This window comes from Chiloscyllium plagiosum, chromosome 10 (genome assembly GCF_004010195.1).
Source record: "Chiloscyllium plagiosum isolate BGI_BamShark_2017 chromosome 10, ASM401019v2, whole genome shotgun sequence".
Lineage (NCBI taxonomy): Eukaryota > Metazoa > Chordata > Chondrichthyes > Orectolobiformes > Hemiscylliidae > Chiloscyllium > Chiloscyllium plagiosum.
The window spans coordinates 78,822,283-78,847,856 of NC_057719.1; the positions used below are offsets into that span (position 1 = coordinate 78,822,283).

The 25,574-nt window shown below is 43.0% G+C and overlaps 1 protein-coding gene across 2 annotated transcripts in view; it reads left to right on the forward strand.

Annotated features, from left to right (window-relative positions):
- LOC122553806 (regulator of G-protein signaling 6-like) overlaps nt 1-25,574 on the forward strand; it is a 603,213-nt gene that overhangs the window by 569,100 nt on the left and 8,539 nt on the right. For both annotated transcript variants that reach the window (XM_043698155.1, XM_043698156.1), the window contains exons 15-17: nt 4,389-4,575; nt 19,054-19,143; nt 21,254-21,307. In XM_043698155.1, coding sequence (XP_043554090.1) covers nt 4,389-4,575; nt 19,054-19,143; nt 21,254-21,307 — 331 coding nt within the window. The remainder of the gene's footprint in view (nt 1-4,388; nt 4,576-19,053; nt 19,144-21,253; nt 21,308-25,574) is intronic.

Genomic DNA, 25,574 nt, shown 5'->3' on the forward strand with positions numbered 1-25,574 from the left:
CAAACTTCTTATGGGAAGAGTTAACAACCAGGGATCTCCATTAAACACAAGGGAGAGGGTGCTCAGACGAGATTTAGGAAGAACGTTTTCACTGTTAGAGTGTTGTTTATTTGGAATTCACTGTGTGACCGTGTGGTAAAGGTATGAGTCTGTAAAACATTTCAGGAGTGTTTAACCGAATACTTGAGAAGCTAGAGCACTCATGGATAAGGACCAGGTACTGGAAAGTGGGGTGAAATTAAACAGATATCTGATGAAAGAACCGAACACTGTACAGAAAATACAGAGCATGAAAGCATGGGAAGGGTAAAGGCATGGAAACTACTGGCGTTTTGTTACAAGTGGTCTGCGGAATGCTACACTCGTCAAAAGGTCACTAGGGCAGAATGGGGCCAGTGTGGCAGGATGGGATAAGAATAGTGGAATGCTGCTACACCAATTAGCAGAGTCAGACTGGGTTGAAAGGTTACTATGGCAGGCTGAGATAATACCAATTAGTAAAGTCAGCCTCGCCTACTAAATACCATCATGGCAGTTTGGGAAACGTCGTTACAGTACATACTTAGGACATGACTTTAAATAATTAATTGATAGTAGAGTCAGCCTGCTTGAGGCACTTGTAGCAGGATATGACATTAAATATCTAATTAGTAGTAAGTAGAGTCAGCTTGGGACAGGAAAACATTGTGATAGATGGGGTAGCTAAATATCTAATCATGACAGGTTAGTCTGGAAGGGAGGTTCATTGAGCACAGGTAGCAGTAGAATACTTAATGGTTACAGTAGAATAAATTAGGAAAAATCATAGTGGCAGAAGCAGAACGATAATGGGAATTAGCACCATTGGTTTATTGTATAGCTGGAGTGAGGTAATCCTGACTAACACAGTTGGCATTCTGATAAGCTAACAAGACATGATTAAAGAAAAGGTATAAAGTGATGGAGTTTAATTCAGATACATGTGAGACGTTGAATTTTAGGAAAGCAAATCTTAGCAGGACTTATGCACTTAATGGTAAGACCCTCGGGAGTGTTGCTGAACAAAGAGACCTTGGAGTGCAGGTTCATAGCTCCTTGAAAGTGGAGTCACAGGTAGATAGGATAGTGAAGAAGGCGTTTGGTATGCTTTCCTTTATTGGTCAGAGTATTGAGTACAGGGGTTAAGAGGTCATGTTGCAGCTGTACAGGACATTGGTTAGGCCATTGTTGGAATATTGCGTGCAGTTCTGGTCTCCTTCCTATCGGAAAGATGTTGTGAAACTTGAAAGGGTTCAGAAAAGATTTACAAGGATGTTGCCAGGTTTGGAGGATTTGAGCTACAGGGAGAGGCTGAGTAGGCTGGGGCTGTTTTCCCTGGAGCATCGGAGGCTGAGGGGTGACCTGATAACAGGTTTACAAAATTATGAGGGGCATGGATAGGATGAACAGACAAAGTCTTTTCACTGGGATTGGGGAGCCCAGAACTAGAGGGCATAGGTTTCGGGTGAGAGGGGAAAGATATAAAAGAGATATCAGGGGCATCGTTTACACGTAGAGGATGGTGCGTGTATAGAATGAGATGCCAGAGGATGTGGTGGAGGCTGGTACAATTGCAACATTTAAGAAGCATTTGGATGGGTATATGAATAGGAAGGGTTTGGAGGAATATGGGCCGAGTGCTGGCAGGTGGGACTAGATTGGGTTGGGATATCTGGTCGGCATTGACAGGTTGGACCGCAGGGTCTGTTTCCATGCTGTACATCTCTCTGACTCTACGACTCTAGATGCTGTAGGATTATACTTAAGAGGAAAGTCAGGAGGGGAAAAAAGGAACATGAGATAGCTTTCGAAAATAGAGTTAAGGAGAATCAAAAGGGATTCTACAAAGGGGTAACTAGTGATAGAATCGGCCCCTCAAAGATCAGCAAGGCAGTCTATGTGTGGAACCACAGGAGATAGGGGAGATTCTAAATGAGTATTTTGTATCAGTGTTTACTGTGGAGAAAGATATGGAAGATATAAAATGTGGGGAAATAAAATGCGACATCTTGAAAAATGTCCATTTACAGAGGTTGAGGTGTTGGTTAGGGTAAAACACACAAAGATGGATAAATCCCCAGGACCTGATGAGGCGTACCCTAGAGCTCTGTGGGAAGCTAGGAAAGTGATTGCTGGGCCTCTTGCTGAGATATTTGTATCATTGATAGTCACAGGTGAGGTGCCGGAAGACTGGAGATTGGCTAATATGGTGCCACTGTTTAAGAAGGGTGGTAAGGAAAAGCCAGGAAACTATAGACCAGTGAGCCTGACATCGGTGGTGGACAAGTTAGATTAGATTAGATTACTTTACTTTTAGATTAGATTAGATTAGATTTAGATTAGATTTAGATTACTTTACAGTGTGGAAACAGGCCCTTCGGCCCAACAAGTCCACACCGACCCGCCGAAGCGTAACCCACCCATACCCCTACATTTACCCCTTACCTAACACTACGGGCAATTTAGCATGGCCAATTCACCTGACCTGCACATCTTTGGACTGTGGGAGGAAACCGGAGCACCCGGAGGAAACCCACGCAGACACGGGGAGAATGTGCAAACTCCACACAGTCAGTCGCCTGAGGCGGGAATTGAACCCGGGTCTCTGGCGCTGCGAGGCAGCAGTGCTAACCACTGTGCCACCCACTTTTAATAGACGACATCACTCTTGGAGGAATCCTGAGGGACAGGACTTACGTGTATTTAGAAAGGCAAGGACTGATTAGGGATAGTCAACATGGCTTTGTGCATGGGAAATCATGTCTCACAAACTTGATTGAGTTTTTTGAAGAAGTAACAAAGAAAATTGATGAGGGCAAAGCAGTGGACGTGATCTATATGGACTTTAGTAAGGTATTTGAATTATGGTAGACTGATTAGCAAGGTTAGATCACACGGAGGGAGAACTAGCCATTTGGATACAGAACTGATTCGAAGATAGAAGACAGAGGGTGGTGGTGGAGGGTTGTTTTTCAGACTGAAGGCAGTGTGCTACAAGGATCAGTGCTGGGTCCACTGCTCTTTATCATTTATATAAATGATTTGGATGTGATAGCAGGTATAGTTAATAAGTTTGCAGATTACACTAAAATTGGAGATGTAGTGGACAACAAAGAAGGTTACCTTAGAGTACAATGGGATCTTGATCAGTTGGGCCTATGGGCAGGGAGTGGCAGATGGAGTTTAATTTAGATAAATGTGAGGGGCTGCATTTTGGAAAGGCGGATCAGAGCAGGACCTATACATTTAATGGTAAGGTCCTGGGGATTGTGGGTGAACAAAGGGACCTTGGAGTGCAGGTTCATAGTTTCTTGAAAGTGGAATTGCATGTAGATAGGATAACGAAGAAAGTATGCTTTCCTTTATTGGTCAGAGGTTGGGTGTAGGAGTTGGGAGGTCATGTTGTGGCTGTACAGGACATTGATTCAACCCACTTTTGGATTATTTCATGCAAATCTGGTCTCCTTACAATGGAGGATATTGTTAGGCTTGAAACGGTTCAGAAAAGATTTATGAGGATGTTGCCAGGGTTGGAGGAATTGAGCTATATGGAGAGGCTGAATAAGGTGGGGCTGTTTTCCCTGGAGCTTCAGAGGCTGAGGGGTGACCTTATAGAGGTTTATAAAATCATGAAGGGGTGGGGGAGTCCAGAACTAGGGGGCACAGGTTAAGTTGAGAGGGGAAAGATATAGGAGAAAGTGAGGACTGCAGATGCTGGAGATCAGAGCTGAAAAAGTGTTGCTGGAAAAACACAGCAGGTCAGGCAGCATCCAAGGAGCAGGAGAATCGATGTTTCGGGCATGGGATCTTCAGCCCTTTCCTGAAGAAGGTCTCATGCCCGAAACATCGATTCTCCTGCTCCTTGGATGCTGCCTGACCTGCTGCGCTTTTCCAGCAACATTTTTTCATTTCAGGGGAAAGATATACAAAAGGGACCTGAGGGGCAACTTTTTCATACAGAGGGTGGTCGTGTATGGAATGAGCTGCCAGAGGAAGTGGTGGAGGTTGGTACAATTACAACATTTAAAAGGCATCTGGATGGGTGTATGAACAGGGATGGTTTAGAGGAATATGGGCCAAATTCTGGCAAATGGGGCTGGATTCATATAGGACATCTGGTCAGAATGGACAAGTTGGACGAAAGGGTCTGTTTCCGTGCTGTATATCTCTATGGCTCTATGACCCATATCCTGCATCAAATGCTAAAATTAATGATTAATCAATGTTTAATCAATGATTTGAATCTTTGGCAAATTATTATTTTGACATAATGTGTTGCCTGGCAGTTATTTAAAGATGGGATTTATGAATTGTTTTCGACTATTATTCCACAGCTGACTTGGAATTTAGTCCTTTCCTTTCTTCTGTAGGTTTTGGTTAGCGGCAGAGGATCTGAAGAAACGACCCCTTCTGGAAGTGCCGGACAAGGTTCAAGAGACTTGGCAGGAATTTCTTGCTCCAGGTGCACCCAGTGCCATCAATCTCGACTCCCATTCCTATGAGATAACTAGTCAGAATGTCAAGGATCCAGGAAGATACACCTTTGAAGATGCCCAGGTCTGTTCAAGTTTCTGCTTCAAGTTTAATGGCACTAATGGCCATGTCACGTGACTGGGTTATGGATATGTGGGCATCAAGGGGAATAAAGCACTCAGGATGTGCCACACTCTGATGGCAAAGCACTCCATTAAGGTAGCAAGATGAGAGGGGCTCAGGAGTGGGTGAAGGAGGTGGGCTGCTGGAGATGGCGCACTTGGGCATACACGACCACCCTCTGTATGAAAAAGTTGCCCCTCAGGTCCCTTTTGTATATCTTTTGTATATGTGAGCCCTAGAGTGACAAAGTGGAGAAGGAGTGGGATGATCAGGGGAAAGTACTGCTCAAGAAGCAGCAAAGCTCACGGGACATGTCACTTAGGCCACACACTGAACTATTAATTCCTCACAGTTAACGCTAACTATTCATGCTGCAAGTTCACAATGGTGCACAATTGGGCTATTCATTGGCTGAAAATCTCTTTGATGGAAAGACATCACTGGCTGAGAGGTAGCCAGCACCTTTTAAATTGATGGGTGCACTTTGCAGAATGAAATTAAAAATACACAAAAACATCAAATATGGGAAGGACTTACACAATTAAAAGTAGGGCACTAGGTAGCAAGACCTAGTGGTTCAGGTACATAATTTGTGGGCGGCACAGTTAACACTGCTGCCTCACAGTGCCAGAGACCCGGGTTCAATTCCCGCCTCAGGCGACTGACTGTGTGGAGTTTGCACGTTCTCCCCGTGTCTGCGTGGGTTTCCTCCGGGTGCTCCGGTTTCCATCCACAGTCCAAAGATGTGCAATTCAGGTGAATTGGTCATGCTAAATTGCCCGTAGTGTTAGGTTAGGGGTATGGGTGGGTTATGCTTCGGCGGGTCGGTGTGGACTTGTTGGGCCGAAGGGCCTGTTTCCACACTGTAATGTAATCTAATCTAATCTAATAATTCCTTGAAATTTGCATCACATGTAAACAGGGTGGTTAAGAAGGTGTTTAGCACGTTGGCTTTCATTGCTCAGACCTTTGAGAATAGAATTTGGGACGTTATATTGAGGGTTGTAAAGGACATTGGTGAGGTCTCTACTGGAATACTGTGTCCAGTTCTGGCCACCCTGTTGTTGGAAGGATATTCTTAAACTCTTCAGGGTTCAGAAGAGATTTACCAAGATATTGCTGCGAGTGGAGGGCTTGAGTTATAAGGAGAGACTGAATAGGCTGAGACTTTATTTCACTGGAGTGTAGGAGTTTGAGGTGTGACCTGAAAGAAGTTTATAAAATCATGAGGGATATAGACAAGGTGAATGGCAGGTGTTTTTTCCCAAGGGTGGGGATTTCAAGATGAGGGGCATATTTTTAAGGTGAGAGGATAAAGACTTAAAAAAGACACGAGGGGCAATTTATTTTTTTACACACTGGTTCATGTATGGAGTGAACTTGCAGAGGAAGTGGTGGATGTGCGTACAGTTACACTGTTTAAAAGACATTTAGATAAATACATGAACAAGAAATGTTTGCAGGAAATGCTCCAAGTGCAGGCAGTTTTGTTTGGGATTATGGTTGGCAAGGACAGGTTGGACTGGAGGATCTGTTTGTGTGACTAAGAAAACACCTCTGAATCCTGATTCCAGCCTCCCACCCATCAAATAGCCATGAGGTCACTTGCAAATGGCAGTTCAATCATGGACAGGTTTGGCAAGGAGTTGTACCTTCACTGTTGCATTGTTTTGATTTTTTACCTAACTGGGAGGAGTATGAAGTTGGTCAGAATCCCTGTGAAGCAGGCTGGAGTCAGCATGAAACAAATGGGATCAGAAATTTTGTAGACCAGGCAGGAAGAAAATCTAAATTGGGTGAGAGCAAAAGAGCAAAGACAGACCATTCAGCCATTAATGTCTTCACCACCATTCTGGATTATCTACTAGTTTTCTATACTATGGCCACCCTTTCTCCCACCCCCCATATCTCTTGATGTCATTTGTGTATGGAAATCTATTGATCTCTAGCTCGAACATGCTCATTGACTGAATTGCGCAGCTCCCGGGGATAGTGAATTCTAAGATTCACAGCCTTCTGAGTGAAGGAATTCCTCCTTGTCCTCTAGACAGTCCGAAATAATTTATCCCTTGTTCTGAGACGATGTCACCTGATGCTAGAGCCATCAGGAATAGGTCTGATGAATCTTCATCTGTAGAAAGTGTTTTCTACCTGATGTGTGTCACCAATAAGTAAAACATTACAGAGCTGGAATGAGAGGATATCCCAGAGGGATCAAGGTCAGAATCTATTTAGGTATGTAAGTTAGCTCGCTGAGCTGGAAGGTTTGTTTTCAGACGTTTCATCCCCATACTCGGTAACATCATCAGTGAGAGTCTCCGGTGAAGCGCTGGTGGTATGTCCCACCTCTCTATTTATAGGTCTTGGTTTCTGAAGGTGGGTTTTGAAACATCTGAAAACAGACCTTCCAGCTCAGCTAACTATCTTACATAATTATCTTACCTGACTACACATCTCCTCAAAAATCACTAAAATCTATTTAGCTCAAGCAATGAGCAAAAAAATGCAGTTATTTTACTCAAAATAGGCTATAAGTTACTAAAATAGTGGGAAAGATGTGGTGAAACAAATGTGTAAATAAATTGCAGAGAATTGTCAGGATAGATAATATTGGGGATTTTACTGATCTGAGTATATGGGTGGCATGGTGGCTCAGTGGTTAGCACCGCTGCATCACAGCACCGGGAACCCAGGTTTGTTTCCACTCTCAGGTGACTGTCTGTGTGGAGTTTGCACATTCTCCCCATATCTGCGTGAGTGTCCTCCAGATGCTCCAGTTTCCTCCCATGGTCCAAAGATGTGCAGGTTAGGTAGATTGACCAAGTTCATTGCTCATAGTATCCAAGGGTAGATGGATTAGCCATAGAAAATGCAGGGTTACAGGGATAGGGTTGTGACTATGTTTGGGTGGGTTGCTCTTTGGAGGGTTGGTGTGGACTTAATGTGCTGAATGGCCTAATTTTACACTGTAGGGAATCTATGCTTCTATGTACATAGACTGTAATCACAGTAGTGTAAAGGGCAGTGAGGGAGCGATAATTCCAAAATTGTATTCAGGGGAATTTTCTCCAGCATTATATTTAGAGTCCAAACAGAAAGGAGGCACTGCTGAACCTGAGAGTGAAGTGGTGTAAGCAGATCAAGTGTAAGCAGGACAACATTTAAGGGTCAGTGATCTTGTTATCCTAAGGTAAGTGTTGGCTATGGAAAGGAACAAGGAGCAGTCCAGATTATGAACAATAAAGTGGGATAGAGCCAGTCTCATTGAGGGCAAAAATGGATCTGGCCCAGATTAGTTAGAATCAAAGTTTAGCAGGCATACCTGTAACAGAAAACTCAGCAGCTTGTAGAGTCATAGAGTCAGAGAGATGTACAGCACAGAAACAGACCCTTCAGTCCAACTTGTCCATACTAACCAATATCCTAATCTCATCTAGTCCCATTTATCAGCAGTTGGCCCTTATCCCTCTAAACCCTTCCTATTCATATACTCACCCAATGCCTTTTAAATGTTGTAATTTTACCAGCCTCCACCACTCCCTCTGGCAGCTCATACCATACATGTACCACCCTCTGCGTGAAAAAGTTGCCCCTTAGGCCCCTTTTATATCTTTCCCCTCTCACCCTCAACCTATGCCCTCTAGTTCTGGGCTCCCCCACCCTAGGGAAAAGACCTTGTCTATTTACCCTTCATGATTTTATAAACCTCTATAAGGTCAGCGCTCAGTCCCCGATGCTCCAGGGAAAATAGCCGCAGCCTATTCAGCCTCTCCTTCCAGCTCAAATCCTCCAACCCTGGTAACATTCTTGTTTATCTTTTCTGAACCCTTTCACGTTTCACAACATTCTTCCGATAGGAAGGAGACCAGAATTGCACACAGTATTTCAAAAGTGGCTGAACCAGTACAGCCACAACATGATCTCCAAATTCCTATATTCAATGCTCTGACCAGTAAAGGGAAGCATACCAAATGCTGCCTTCACTATCCTATGACTCCGCTTTCAAGGAGCTATGAACTTGCACTCCAAGGTCTCTTTGTTCAGCAACACTCCCCAGGACCTTATCATTAAGTGTATAAATCCTGCTATGATTTGCCTTTCCAAAAAGCAGAACCTCACATTTATCTGAATTAAATTCCCTCTGCCACCCCTTAGCCCATTGGCTGATCTGACCAAGATCCTGGTGTACTCTGATGTAAGCTTTGTCGCTGTCCACTACACCTCCAATTTTCGTGTCATCTGCTCACTTACTAACTATACCTCTTACGCTCACATCCAAATCCCTTATGTAAATGACAAAAGGTAGTGGACCCAGCACCGATACTTGTGGCACACTGCTGGTCACAGGCCTCCGGTCTGAAAAACAACCCTCCACCACCACTCTCTGACTTCTACCTTTGAGCCAGTTCTGCATCAAAATGGCTCGTTCTCCCTAGATTCCGTGAGATCTAACCTTGCTAGCCAGTTTTCCATGAAGAACTTTGTTGAGCTCTTAGTGAAGTCCACATAGGTTACAGGAGTCCACATAGATCACATCTACTGCTCTGCCCTTATCAAACCTCTTTGTTACTTCTTCAAAAAGACTCAAACAAATTTGTAAGACATGATTTCCCATGCATGAAGCCATGCTGACTATCCATAATCAGTCCTTGCCTTTCCAAATACTTGTTAACCTGTTCTCTCAGAATTCCCTCCAACAACTTGCCCACCACTGACGTCAAGCTCACTGGTCTATAGTTCCCTGGCTTGTCCTCACAACCCTTCTTAAACAGTGGCACCACGTTTGCCAACCTCCAGTCTTCTGGCACCTTCCTTGTGACTATCAAGGATACAAATATCTCAGTGAGGGGCCCAGCAATCACTTTCCTAGCTTCCCACAGAGTTCTAGGGCACACCGAATCTGGTCCTGGGGATTTATCTACTTATATGCATTTCAAGACATCCAGCACTACCTCCTCTATGTTATAGGCATTTTTCAAGATGTTACATTTTATTTCCCCACATTCTATATCTTCTATGTCCTTTTCCACAGTAAACACTGACGCAAAATATTTGTTTAGTATCTCCCCCATCTCCTGCGGCTACACACATGGCTACCTTCCTGATCTTTGAGGGGCCCTACTCTCTGCGTAGTTACCCTTCTGTCCTTAATGTATTTATAAAATCTCTCTGGATTCTCCCTAACCCTATTTGCCAAAGCTATCTCAGGTCCCCTTTTTGTCTTCCTCATTTCCCTCTTAAGTATAGTCCTACTGCCTCTATATTGTTCTAAGGATTGGCTCAATCTCTGCTGTCTATACCTGACATATGCTTCCTTCTTTTTCTTGACCTAAACTTAAATTTCTCCAGTCATCCAATATTCCCTGGACCTACCAGCCTTTCCTTTCACCCTAACAGGAATATATTTTCTCTGGACTATCGCTATCTCATTTCTGAAGACGTCCCATTTTCCAGCCGTCCCTTTACCTGCGAACATTTGCCCCCAAATCAGCTTTTGAAAGTTCTTGCCTAATACTGTCAAAATTAGCCTTCCTCCAACTTAGAACTTCAACTTTTAGATCCAGTCTACTCTTTTCCATTATTATTTAAAAATTAATAGAATTATGGTTGCTGGTCCTGAAGTGCTCCCCCACTGATACCTTAGTCACCTGCTCTGCCTTATTTCCCAAGAGTAGGTCAAATTTTGCACCTTCTCTAGTCGGTACATCCACGTACTGAATCAGAAAGTTGTCTTGTATACACTTAACAAATTCCTCTTCATTTAAACCCTTAACACTATGGCAGTCCCAGTCTATGTTTGGAATGCGAACATTTGCCCCCAAATCAGCTTTTGAAAGTTCTTGCCTAATACTGTCAAAATTAGCCTTCCTCCAACTTAGAACTTCAACTTTAAACCCTTAACACTATGGCAGTCCCAGTCTATGTTTGGAAAGTTAAAACCCTCTACCATAACCACCCTATTATTCTTACAGATAACTGAAATCTCCATACAAATTTGTTTCTTAATTTCCTGCTGACCATTAGGGGGTTTATAATACAACCCTAATAAGGTGATCACCTCTTTCTTATTTCTCAGTTCAACCCAAATAACTTCCCTGGATGTATTCCCATGATTATCCTCCCTAAGTACAGGAGTAATGCTATCCCTTATCAAAAATGCCTCTCCCCCTCCTCTCTTGTCCCCCTTTCTCTCCTTCCTATAACATTTGTATCCTGGAACATTAAGCTGCCAGTCCTGTCCATCCCTGTGTCATGTTTCTATAATTACTATGATATCCCAGTCCCATGTTCCTAACCATGCCTCGAGTCCATCTGCCTTCCCTGTTAGGCCCCTTGCATTGTAGTAAATGCAGTTTAATTTATCAGTTCTACCTTGTTTTCTGCTTTATTCTTCCTTGCCCTGACTGTTGGACTGGCTCCTTTTCCCAACTCTACAGTCTCAGATTGATCTCTTTTCTCACTATCTCCGAGTCCCACCTTACTAGTTTAAATCCTCCCAAGCAGCTCTAGCAAATCTCCCTGCCGGTATACTAGTACCCTTACAATTTAGGTGCAATCTGTCCTTCTTGTACAGGTCACTTCTACCTCAGAAGAGATTCTAATGATACAAAAATGTGAACCCTTCTCCCCTCGACACGCATTCTCCTATTCATACCCTCAGTAGCTCATAGCACCAGGAGTAATCCAGATATGACTACCCTTGAGGACCTCCTTTTTAAATTCCTGCCTAACTTTTTATATTCTCCCTTCAGAATCTCAACCATTTCCTTTCCCATGTCGTTAGTTCCAATGTGTAAAATGACCTCTTGCTGGTCCCTCTCCCTTTGAAAACATTCCGTACCCTCTCTGAGATAGTCTTTATCTTGATGCCAGGGAGGCTACACATCATTCTGATTTTTCACTGCTGGCCGCAGAAACGTCTGTCTGTGCCTCTGACTAGAGAGTCCCCTATCACAATCGATCGCTTGTACCTGACATAACCCTCATTACATTAGAACCAGTCTCGATGCCAGAAACTTGGCTGTTTGTGCTACATTCCCCTGAGAGTCCATCACCCCCCTATATTTTCAAAACAACATACTTGTTTGAGCTGGGGATAGTCACAGGAGACTCCTGCTCTAACTGCCTACCCCTCCTACCTTTCCTGGAGTTAACCCGACTGTATCTGCGGCTTTTCTCCCTTTGTATAACTGCCATCTATCATACCCTCTAGCTCTTATAAGTTCATCACTGCCTCAAACTCTCACGCCAGCCAATCCATGCAATGTGATAGGACTTGCAACCAAAGACACTTCCTCCAGACATGATCATTAGTAACATGGAAACTGGGGCATAGGAGGAGAGAGACTTTGGAATATATGTATAGAAACCATTTATGGATGCTGGACAGGTTGAAAGAGTTGTTAATAAGGCATATGGCATCCTGGGCTTTGTCTGTAGGAGTATAGAGTACTAGAGCAAGGAAGTTCAATTCAACCAATGTAAAACACAAGTTGGGTTTAATTGGAGGATTGTATCTCATTCTAGGCATCATGCTTTAGGAAGAACACGGAGGCTTTGGGGAGGATGCAAAAAACGATCAGAAGAATGGTCCTTGGGATGAGAAATGACAGTTATGAAGATAAATTGAAGAAGTTAGATGTTCTCATTGGAGAATAGGAGGGTGAGAGAAGGTTCAGTTGAGGTGTTCTAAATCATGAAAGGTCTGACATAATAGGTAGAGAGAAAGTGTTCCATTAGTTGAAGGAATTAGACTCAGAGGGCACTAATTCAAGCTAAATTGGCAAAAGAATCGATGGCGAAATGAGGAGAAGTTTTGTTTTTCATGCACTGAGTGCTCGGTGTCTTGAGTGTGCTGTCTGAGAATGTGCCACAATCAGATTCAAACAAGATTTTCAGAAAGGAATTGAATTATTATCTAAACAGAAAAAATGTGCAGTGCTTTGGGAGAAAAGACATCGGGGTAGCTGCAGGTGAATTGCCCCACCAGAGGGCTAGTACATGCACAATGGGCCATATGGCCTCCTTCTGTGATATAACCATTCTATAATTCGTGGGTTTCAAAGGCCTCTAGAAACCCAGCAGGTAAAGATTGAGAAGGGACAATTCCATGTGGCAAGGGGTGGGTTTTTTATCTCCATGTCCAACCAGCTTACCTGGGAATAACACATCTCTGATCTCCCACATTTCCACATGAAACCATACACTAACCACCTCCTCCCTTCCAGCCCCAATACAAATAGTCCCGATGGCTGCAATCTCTCCCTAATCCAAACCTTTATTCCAATAAGTCACTCAGGTTGCCATCAGATAGGAATAACAGAGTAAAACTTAAACAGATATCCAGACATTTGCAAAACTATTAATTCCTGTGTTTTAGCTTTTGTCCTTGTTCCATGACATCGTGCTTAGCAGATAGCTACACTGCCAAGTTGTTGTTGCAAGAAAATTTTTAAAATTCAGACTGAGGACCAGTCTGAAATTTGAAATTTCATAAGCTATAAATCATGCACTGATGAATAGGACTTTGGTGTTAAGTAGTTAATTACAATACTGAGGCAGAAATGTACCTACAGTAATGTGCTGTGGAAGCACCTTTTACATTTTTAATGTTTCCAGTTTCCAATGAATTAATGTAAAGTGAGTTTCCAATCTAGATTGAGTTAGGTAAGCCTCTGTTTCATTTTTCCAAGTTTCCAGTTGATATTTCCACCCACCTCCCCCCCCCACCCCACCCAACCCCCGCCCCTCGCACCTCTCTCCTGGGAGGGCGTTAGGGAGGGCCTATGTTCCTAGTTATTCATTTGACCTCCTTTTGTATTATTTGACCCTACATTAAATGCTAAGAGAAAGTGAGGACTGCAGGTGCTGGAGATCAGAGTCGAAATGTGTGGTGCTGGAAAAGCACAGTCGGTCAGGCAGCATCCGAGGAGCAGGAGCGTCGACATTTTGACTGGCTATGCTTTTCCAGCACCACACATTTCGACCCTGTGTTAAATGTGTACACTGAGAATTCTTCCTACAATTCACAAACCCTATGGAGATAATTATAAATCTGCTTTGAGGATTGTTCGAATCCATACTTGATGATAATAGAGCAAGTTGCAGGTGAAGAGGCTTGGTAATGTGAAAGAACAGCAGCTGTAAATGCTACCTGCAGATATAATCCACCAAAACAGCAAGAGAGCAAAATATAGACTCTTGTGACTTGTTCCAGAGAAACTAGCCAAGTACTTTGTCTGCTTCGAGTATTACTAGACATGGGAAGCTGCAATTCTCAATACTTAATCGCTGCAGCTGGATTGTTTTTGATATGGCAGCAAAGAAGTTGGCAGAAAATATTTCCCAGCCTCTGAGTCATTGGAGTCATCTGGTTACAAACCAACCATACCAATCAGAGGCAGCACATAACAACATGGCCACGGATTGGAACAATGCCCAGTGCAATATCTCACTTAGTTATTAGTGGCAGACTTAATAAAGTATAATGTCCAAATGGGCATTTGTTTGACCCCGTAGCATCTTTAGGTATGTCACACTTGCAGTCTCCTTGTGTCCTCCTTCCCATCTGGCTTTGGATTGTCAGTAAATTTACACACATTACTCCCTGCCTCTTAACTAGGCCAGTGAGAAAGATTGTAAATAGCTGAGCCCTCAGCCTTGATTCCTGTGGCAGTCCACTAGTCAACCCGAAAATGCTTCAGTTACCTTACACTTCCTGTCCCTTAACCAATCCTTGATTCACACTAATATATCACTGCTAACTCCACAAGTCTTTATCACGTGTGTTAACTTGTAGGTGGCAACTTATTAAGTGCGTTTTGAAAATCCATTGCATCCACTGTTCCTTTGCTTTATATCCAATGAGTTGCATTTTCATAAAATGAATGGTACAGTGGCTCAGTGGTTAGCACTGCTGCCTCACAGCACCAGGGACCCGTTCAATTGCAGCCTTGGGCGACTGTCTGTGGGGAGTTTACACATTCTCCCCGTGTCTGCGAGGAATTCGTTCGGGTGCTCTGGCTTTCTCCCGCAGTCCAAAGATATGCAGCTTAGCTGGATTGGCCATGTTGAATTGCCTACGGACGTGCAATCTAGGTGGGTTAGCCATGGGAAATGCAGGGATAGGGTCGGGTATGGTGGGTGGGTCTGCAGTGGATGCTCTTTGGAAGGTTGGTGTAAACTCTATGGGCCGAATGGCCTGCTTCCTGACTGTAGGGTGTCTATGGTTCTGTGAAAACGCTGATAAATTGGTCAAACAAAATTTTCCTTTTATAAAGGCAGCGGTGAGGTTGTGGTATTATGGTAATGTCATTGAACTAGAAATTGAGAGCCCTGAGCTAATCCTCTAAGGAATTTGATTTTGAAATTCATTGCAGCAGATTGTGAAATTGGAATTCAGTAAAAATCCACAATTTTAAAAGTTAATAGTGATCATGAAACCAGTATTGATGGCCTGGCCTCCAGGCTAACAGCACTGTGGCTGACTCTTAGCTGCCCTGTGAAGTGGCTTAACAAGCGTCCCATCCAGACCCAGACTCAGTTGTATTAAGTGAAGAACATGAGATAAATGTTGATCTTCAGTTATTGCAATGTTAATGTTGAGATAGATGGTATTGTTCTAAGAATTCAGATATTTGTACCATCATATATCCAATGCAGCTAAATGTGAGGTGATGCACTTTAGGAGGAATAACAGGAAGGCAGAATACTTGGTCAATGGAAAGATTCTTGGTAGTGTGGATGTGCAGAGTGATCTTGGAGTCCATGTAAATAGATCCCTGAAAGTTGCCACTCAGGTGGATAGTGCTGTTAAGAAGGCATACCATTGAGTTCCAGAGCCGCAATATCATGCTGCAACTATACAAAACGCTGGTGCAGCCGCACTTGGAGTATTGTGTACAGTTCTAGTCCCCATATTTCGTAAAGGATGTGAAAGCATTGGAAAAGGTGCAGAGGAGATTTACCAGGATGTCGCCTGGTCTGGAGGGAAGGTCTTATAAGGAAAGGCTGAGAGACTTGAACCTGTTCTCATTGGCAAGAAGAAGGCTAAGAGGGGATTTGATAGAGACATACAAGATGATCAGAGGATTAGACAGGGTAGACAGTGAAAGTCTTTTTCCTAGGATGATGACGTCAGCGTGTACGAGGGGGCATAGCTACAAATTGAGGGGTGATAGATTTAAGACAGATGTCAGAGGCAGGTTCTTTACGCAGAGAGTGGTAAGGATGTGGAATGCCCTACCTGCTAATGTAGTCAACTCAGCCACATTAGGGAGATTTAAACAATCCTTAGGTAAGCACATGGGTAATTTTGGGATAGTGTAGGGGGACGAGCTGAGAATAGTTCACAGGTCGGCGCAACATCGAGGGCCGAAGGGCCTGTTCTGCGCTGTATTGTTCTATGTTCTACGTTCCACTCCGAATTTAAAGTAATACTCAAAGAGTTTCCATTCACGTGGCACTGGTCCGTTCTGTGTTCCAGCTGAGATGCACTTATTGAACCGTTTTGGCTGTTGTATTCCGTACTGACTGAAACTTAGATGATTTACTCTCTGGGTTAATGTAAATTGAGGTACCAATGAATCTTGTTTGTGATAAATTGCTTGGCCAAGTACACAAGACAAAATGTGTCCTGTTAATGAGTACAGTTGGGGAAAGACATTGAAATGGGACTGGTTCAGTTGCTCTTGCAATGAGCAAGCATTAATAAGCCAAAAGGATTTTTTTTTTGTCCGTATTGTACCATTCTAACAGAACGCTGCATCACTGGTTTATAAATTATAGGCTGATTGGAAAACCTAAATAAATGATACCTACAACATTATCATTGTTTGTTAACCCTCCTGAAATAATTCAATAAGTTGGATCAAGCATAATACTACCTCTCAAATGTTGACTATTTTTTGTGACGCCTGGAGAAAGAGGGCCTCATCTTCCGCCTAAAAAGAGACCTAAGGGGAAAAGTTTTCGTGCAGAGGGTGGTGCATGCATGGAATGAGCTGCCAGAGGAAGTGGCGGAAGATGGTACAATTACAACATTTAAAAGGCATCTGGATGGCAATATGAATAGGGAGGGTTTAGAGGGATATGGGCCAAATGCTGGCAAATGGGACTAGATTAATTTAGGATATCTGGTCAGCATGGACAATTTAGACCAAAGGCTGCACATCTCTATGACCTGATGATGACCCTTACATCAGTGGGAGGGAAATCATTAGAGAATATTTTTAGGAGCAGGTTTTATTTGCATGCAGAAGAAGATTTGACTTATTAAGAATTGTCACCATGGTTTTATGCAGGGGAGGTCTTGTCTCACAAATTTTGATTTGGGTTTTTTGAGTAAGTGACAAAGATGATTGATGGGGGTAAAGTTGTGGATGTTGTCTACATGGACTTCACGAAAATAATTGACAAGGTAGCTCATGGTAGACTGGTCCAGGAAGTCAAATCACATAGATACCATGGTGAGTTTGGGACAGCATGGTGGCTCAGTGGTTAGCACTGTGGCTCACAGCACCAGGGACCCGTGTTCGATTCGGCCTTGGATGACTGTCTGTGTGGAGTTTGCACATTCTCCCCGTGTTCACATGTGTTTCCTCCGGGTGCTCCGGTTTCCTCCCACAATCCAAAGATGTACAGGTTGGGTGAATTGGCTGTGCTAAATTGTCCACAGTGTTCAGGGATGTGTAGGTTGGGTGCATTAGTCAGGGGTTAAATGTAAGGGAATGGGCCTGGAGGGTCGGTGTGGACTTGTTGGGCCGAAGGGCCTGTTGCCACACTGTAAGGATTCTATGAGTTGGCAAGCCAGATATAAAATTAGGTTGGTCATAGAAGACAGAGGGTAGTTATGGAGGAGTGTTTGACTGGAGTTCTGTGACCAGTGTTGTTTTGCAAGGATCAATGCTGGATCTCCGTCATTTGTAATGTAAATCAATGATCTGAATGAAAATGTCAATGGTCTGATGAGTAAATTTGCAGACGTCATGAAAATTGGTGGAGTGGCGGATACTGAGGAGGGTTATCTAAGGATGCTGCAGGATATGGATCAGCTGGAAAGTTGAGCAAAGAAATGGCAAGTGAAGTTTAATCTGGGCAAGTATGTGATGATGCATTTTGGGAGGCCAAATGCAGGTGGAAAGTATACAGTAAATGGCAGGACCTGGAGGAGCATTGATATACAGAGGGATCTTGAGGTGCAAGTCCATGGCTCCCCAAAAGTGGCAACTCAATTGGATAAGGTGGTAAAGAAGGTGTGCTGTATACTTGCCGTAATTGGTCAGGGCACTAAATATAAAAATTGGCAAATTTTGCTCAACTGTATAAGGTTTTGGTGTCAGGCCACCTTTAGAATACTGTGTGCAGTTCTGGTCACCACATTAAAGGAAGGTAGAGGCTTCAGAGAGGGTTCAGAAGAGGTCACTGTGACGTTGCTTGGATTGGAGTGCACTAGCTACAAGGAGAGGTTGGACTGACTTTGATTATTTTTGCTAGAGCATTGGATGCTGAGGGGTGACTTGATAGAAGTATGTAAAATTCTGAGAGTCGTGGAGAAAGTGGATAATCGGAGTCCCAGGGTTGAAATGTCAATTACTAGGCAGCAACGATTACAGTGAGGGGGAACATTTAATGTGTGAGGCAAGATGTTTTTGCACATAGGTTTGTATCTTCCTGGGCAGGTATTAGAAATAAATATGGTAGCAATGTTTAAGAGCCATTTAGACATGAACAAGGAATAGAAAGGATACAGATCATGTGCAGACAGATGGAATTAGTTTAGAACAGGATCATGGTCAGTATAGACATCAACAAGCCAAGAGGTCTGTTCATGTGTTGTACTATTTCATGTTGTGTTTTTATAAGGTATCTGAGTTATTTATAAATGAAATTGTTCATTGGCCAAAAAGATACAAGATAGTTGCACTGAATTAAAACAGTAAAACTGCTTAAAGTCTATAGCTCTAAATTCTGTTCTTAAGCGTGACACGGGGAGAGCGTCAATCCAGCAGAGACTCTTTTAAGATAGTTGTGTGAAGACTTATGGCTGTGTTCCTTCTCAATTCCTGGCACTTGATCCGTGTACCTTTCAATGGAGCGGGTGAATTGTAATCAGCGTTTCCTGATGGCATTAGGGCCTTTGTGGTATTTTGATTACCTACCAAATGTGATGCTCCTACCCAGCCCTCTTACTTTTTACCTGGTTCAAAGCCTTGACCACCTAATGTGGACCTGAACTAGGCTGTGGCCTCTGTCCTCTTGCTTTAGGTGGCCAGCTCTCGGCAGGATGTCAGTGAGCCCCAGGACTAAAAGACCCCTGGACCTCACAGTAATAACATTGAATATGTATAGGTTTATGTTGCCAAGTAATGCTTGGAAAGTGGCTATGTGATCGACGGTGAGATGGAAACAGCTTCAATAACATTAATCTTACCTTTTCAGGAGCACATCTACAAATTGATGAAAAGTGACAGCTACGCTCGCTTTCTGCGTTCCAATGCATATCAGGAGCTTCTACAAGCTAGAAAAAAGGTATTCTCCCAGAACCTTGCAGCCTCCAATGTTTGGGATAATTACTGGACTTGAAAGCAAGTGTGTTAATTTCACTGGAAAAATAAGCTGGATTAGTGTGTGATGAAGGGCCAAAGATGTCTGATTTGATCCCTCTCTCGGCTGGGGTGACCATTAGGACGTCACAATAAATTATGGAGCCCCTGTGTCTAGGAAATCAAGACAACGACACATTCTAGCTGAAAAGTATTGTTGCTGCACTTCATGATCAAATTGCCTAGCTGCACTCATTGCCCAAGTACAAATAAGAGGGACTAGGGGCTGGCTGAGACCTCAAAGCTTTGTAGAACTGCATTTTGGCAGAAGTTAGGAGATAGGGGAACAAGAAAAAGATAATTTGAGGAAGGTAGTGACTGGTGGATTGGACCCTCCAAGCCACTATTGTCCAATTGTATTACTGTGAAAGGAGCTAACCAACTTTCAGGAATCACTCCTGAGGAGTATTGTAGAACAGAGACCTAGGGGTTCAGATACATAACTCTGATGTTTGTAGTTAAGAAGGCCTTCATTGCTCAGACCTTTTGAGTACAGGAGTTGGGAAGTCATGTTAAGGTTGTGCAGGACATTGGTGACACCTGTTCTGCAATACTATGTCCAATTCTGGTCACCCTCTTATAAGAAGATTGTTATTGAGCTGGAGAGGGTTCAGAAGAAATTTACAGGATGTTGCCAAGAGTGGAGGGTTTGAGTTATAAGGAGAGGCTGGAGAGACTGGACCTTTTTCACTGGAACGTAGGAGGTTGAGGTTTATAGAGCTTATAGAGGTTTATAAAATCATGAGAGGTATGGATAAGGTGAAAGGTAAGCATCTTTTCCCTACAGTGGGGGATTTCAAGATAGGAGGCATATTTTTAAAGTGAAAGGAAAGAAAGATCTTAAAAAGATATGGGGGAGTTTTCTTTTTTGTATGCAGAGTGGTTTGTGTGTGGAATAAACTTCCAGAGGGAATGGTGGATGCTGGTACAGTTACAATGTTTAAAAGACATTTCGACAAGTACATGAATAAGAAATGTTTGGAGAGATGTGGGCCAAGTCGAGAGTGTGGTGCTGGTCCTGATAAAGGGCTCTTGCCCGAAACATTGATTCTGCTGCTCCTTGGATGCTACCTGACTGGCTGTGATTTTCCAGCACTATGTTCTCGACTCTGATCTCCAGCACCTGCAGTCCTCACTTTCTCCAAGTGCAGGCAGGTGGGATTATGTTCGGCTTGGACTGATTGGACTGAAAAGTCTGTTTCTGTGCTGTATGACTTGATGAGTTTTCAGAGAATTTTCATCAGCAGAGTTGTCATTTATATCCAGTAGGGAAATTATTCCACTGGTGCTGTCTGACTGGGGAGATCAGGCTTTAAGTCAAAAAAAGTCAAGGTCCATGACTTGCTTGCCTTTCCACTAAAGACAACAATAACCATCTCCTGAGTAGAGCTAAGTATTGAATTCTTCAGCCAATGGGGAAAAAGAAATTGAGAAACATTTCAAGTTGCGTCACAAATTAGGCCATGAGGAATTACAAAAAAAATAAATTTTTAATAAAGTGCTGTAATCCGATTAGTTTTGTGACTTTCGTTCTATTCCTAAGTGAGGGTAACATTCCCATGGGTCACAGACATCTAGTCCAGTCACCAATTGGTTACTATTCATGGGTGAGTCCTGAGAGCAGGCGAAACGAAATTATTCAACAACAGCAGCCATCACAACGTCTGAGCTGTGCGTCCACCCACAAACCTTTAGCACGTGACTGGCTAGTGATTGAGAACACAAACGAAGGCTAAGTTTACTCATTGAATATTCTGTTGTTATGGTAGGGTACATACTCTTTATTGATCTTAGACCCTCTTACTGCTTGGTGTTGCTTCTGTCAGGGATTTTGTCAAGAAATCCACCTCAGCATTTCAGTTGGTGTCCCTGTTTCTATGGAGCTGTCAGTATGTCAGGCTGAATGAGCTCCCCTCCCCTGATTATTTTTGCATCACTATTCCCTCTACCCCCCCACACACACACATTGCTGCACATTATTATGGTTTTCCGGTTGTGATTCTTTCTGCTTTGTTTTCGTTTTTCACCCATTCAAGCCTGAAAATGAGCAGGGTCGCAGAACCTCGCTGGAAAAATTCACTCGCAGTGTGGTAAGTTTAAGAATTTCATGGCACTGTTGACGTAAAGCGTGCACTGATGGGTTCATAGAGTTGCCTTCTTCCATTGAGCTGGAAAAGATGTAAAAGTCAATGTAACTGGGTATCCTTTGTGCAAAGAAACACCTGATTATTGGCTTGGATACTAGTCAGTGTGGAACTGGGCCAGGCAGTTCTGCCGTTCACAGCCACATGGCCTTCCTCAACAGCTGCCTCCAACTCCGTGAAAACACCGCATAGATTCTAATTGAAGTTACATTCCTCATGTTTTGAATCCACCCAGTTATCTCCAAAACATACAACATTCCTCTGCCAGCTGTCCTGGCTGCCATCCTGAGGTCTGCACTCAGTGCCCTGTGCCAACATGTGTAAACACGCAACCTCTCTCTCTCTCTCTCTCTCTCTCTCTCCAACAGCACAACTAACTCTAAGCCAAAGCTGTCCTGCTCCCCAATTCCCCATTGCATTCTTTACCTCGTCCAACAGCTTAACTGGAAGGTTTTTGTTTTTGGGTGTTAAGGAACACAAGCTCTACTAAAGTATGTGCATCGACACCCCTTTTGATCCTGTTCCCTTCCCTCTGACTCCATCCCATTCTCTCGCAGTGTGTTCACTGGCCAGTGTGTTCTCTGATGCTAAATAATGTGTTCAGCAAATTAGCAATTTCCATCTCTTTAAGCTCCCACATCTATGAAATTCACGCTTGGGATGATGTTGAACTTATGTTCCATTGCTTTCACCTCTGTACTCTTTGCTTTGGGCAGTAGGCCATCCCTTGCACAAAAAAAGCCTTTCAACCAACTCAAATACTCACAGTCCAGCTGTATCCCTCTCTCTGGTCTACATCCACTCTTGGCATTTTCATTGAGAACTGTCTGCTTTACAGTAATCGTCTTAACGTCTCTGGTCCATTCTAACCTACCTCCCTTTGAACTTAGTTTGGGGGGGGTGCCTTCCTTCCTTTTCTCTCCCACTCCCTGATTGGCTGTAACAAAGTTTGAATTTAAAAGGGAGATGATATTGTCGATCAGACTGTACCTTGCTCAGGGCCAGAAACAAGTCAGGCAGGTCCTTTACGCTAAAAAAGATTTAGTTTTATTGTGGGAGAATAAACTTACTAAAGCAAAGATAGCATGAAATATAAACAAAAGGCTTAAAATATACAAATTTGCTCAATTAACCCTCTTGAAAAATAAGGCAAACACACATACTGCAGCTTGAAAAAAAGAAATAAAGTTCTGTGGAATGTTACCTCATAAAAAGCTTTGGCTAAGGAACTGTTGAATTTGGAAATAAGAATTATTCACCAATTGTCCAGATGCTGGTCATCAGCCAATGTCACTTTCCTCCCAATCTATTGGTACTGGGCTTCCTTCCTGTATCCTCTACAACTGTTTGAATTTTCTTTTTTCTGCAGACAGGCTGTAGATTCGGGCTTCTTCTTCCCAAACTCCCAGTTTGTGGAGATGAATTTTCCCAGTGTGTATTTAACTTTGAAACATTGATGCAAAGGGCTTCTGAGAAAGAGACAGAGAAAGAGAGTGCTATGACTGCTGTGTCAATTTCTGTGTGTGTGTGTGTGTGTGTGTGTGTGTTCAAAGCCAATATATTTTATGCCCACAACCTGTGAAAATATTGTAGACTCAGTGTATCCAGTCTTGATTACTTTGCAATTTTGCTGCTGTAGTCATTGTCCTTGCTTTAATTTGTTCACAGTAACATACATGCTATACATATATCATATTGTAAAGCGATAACAGCTGAACTCATAAGCCAAGTACTTGTGACAAGTAAGATTGGCAGGTTTTGAATATCATTGTTTACATAACTTAATACCTGCATTTTTTAAATACCCTTCATTTATCTCTGCAAAGAATGTTTCAATTGTATTTACAGCCCAATTCCTGCTCCATCAGCTGTAGGTGTAATTCCACCTTTACTTTCACTTTCTGAACTCAACTCTGGTAAATTCCCTTTTCAAAACAGTAGGATCAAAGTGACTTATTTGTCCGCAGTCAACAAGTTATAGAGTCATAGAGATGTACAGCATGGAAACAGACCCTTCGGTCAAACCCTTTCCATGCCAACCAGATATCCCAACCCAATCTAGTCCCACCTGCCAGCACTCGGCCCATTTGTCTATTTATCCTATCCATGCCCCTCATAATTTTGTAAACCTCTATAAGGTCACCCCTCAGCCTCCAACGCTCCAGGGAAAACAGCCCCAGCCTGTTCGGCCTCTCCCTATAGTTCAAATTCTCCAACCCTGGCAACATCCTTGTGAACCTTTTCGGAACCCTTTCAAGTTTCACAATATCTTTCTGATTGGAAGGAAACCAGAATTGCACGCAATATTCCAACAGTGGCCTAACCAATGTCCTGTACAGCCGCCGTCTCTTTTCTGATCAAAAACCCTTCTTCCCCCCAAGAATATTATTGAGATTTATTTTATGTTCAATTGTGTGTTGTCGACTTTGATCTCTCTGCACATTTTGTAATGTTACATGCTCTCCCTATTGTGTATATACCTGTAACTCTTTCCTAGGGACACCTATAGCTTCCTCATTCTGAACCTTTACTTTCAACTTCAACCATTTTAGTCTCCCAAATAATTCACAAATCGCATTTTTCAACCTTCATGGTGTTCTAACTAGTCAATTGTAAACTGCTCACTCTCTTGGATTCCTGCTGGTTTTGAAGACTGCTATTCCATTCTGCACATCTCATCTTTCTTGGTCTTCATATTGCATTCAGAAAGCAGTGCATTAGATGTCAATCTGCAGAGGCACAGCTGTGAGGAAATGTTGCTGCTGACCTCCTCATTTTCTGTTTAGACACTTTACTGCCTTCAGGACTCAACATTGAGTTCAACAACTTCAGACCATGGACTCTATCTCCCATTTTGACTTCTGTTTTCTCCAAGTCTTATAGGAAAGATATGGTGAAACTTAAAAGGGTTCGGAAAAGATTTACAAAGGTGTTACTGAGGTTGGAGGTTTTCAGCTGTAGGCTGAGGCTGAATAGCCTGGGGCTGTTTTCTCTGGAGCATTAAGAGACTGAGGAGTGATCTTAGAGGTTTATAAACTCATGAGGGGCATGAATAGCGTGATTTTTCGTAGAGTGGAAGAGTCCAAAACTAGAGGGCATAGGTTTAAGACAAGAATGGGAAAGATATAAAAGGGACCTGAGGGGCAATGTTTTCACACAGAGGGTGGTGCGTGTTTGGAATGAGCTGCCAGAGAAAGTGGTGGTGGCTGGTACAATTATAACATTTAATAGGCTTCTGGTTGGTACATGGATAGGAAGGGGTTAGAGGGATAAGGGCCAAATGCTGGCAAATAGTACTACATTAATTTAGGATATATATTCAGCATGACCGAGTTATACTGAAGGGGCTGTTTCCGTGCTGTACATCTCTGTGAATGGAAGTCCCAATCTGTATCTTGTTCTAATGTTCCTGCTTTCAGTAAAAGGATTTTTATTCTGTGATTAATTGTGACTCTGGACAAATGCTTTGTTTCTTCATTCATACTGTTAGCACTCCCTTTGCATTTTGTTCACTGAAATTTTTGGTAATTAATCTCCTGCACTCGAACCTCTCCCTAATCTTTTTTTTATTTTACGTGACCTTCCCCCTTTTTCCAACAACATGAAACCTATCTCATTTCAATAGACAATAGACAATAGATGCAGGAGTAGGCCATTCAGCCCTTCAGCCCTTGAATGCCAGCCATTCAGCCCTTGAATGCCAGCCATTCAACATGATCATGGCTAATCATTCCTAATCAGTATCCTGTTCCTGCCTTATCTCCATAACCCTTGATTCCACTATCTTTGAGAGCTCTATCCAACTCTTTCTTAAATGAATCCAGAGACTGGGCCTCCACTGCCCTCTGGGGCAGAGCATTCCACACAGCCACCACTCTCTGGGTGAAGAAGTTTCTCCTCATCTCTGTCCGAAATGGTCTACCCTGTATTTTTAAGCTGTGTCCTCTGGTTCAGCACTCGCCCATCAGCGGAAACATGTTTCCTGCCTCCAGAATGTCCAATCCTTTAATAATCTTATATGTCTCAATCAGATCCCCTCTCAGCCTTCTAAACTCAAGGGTATACAAGCCCAGTCGCTCCAATCTTCCAACATAAGATAGTCCTGCCATTCAAGGAATTGACCGCGTGAACCTACGCTGCACTCCCTCAATAGCCAGAATGTCTTTCCTCAAATTTGGAGACCAGAACTGCACACAATATTCCAGGTGCGGTC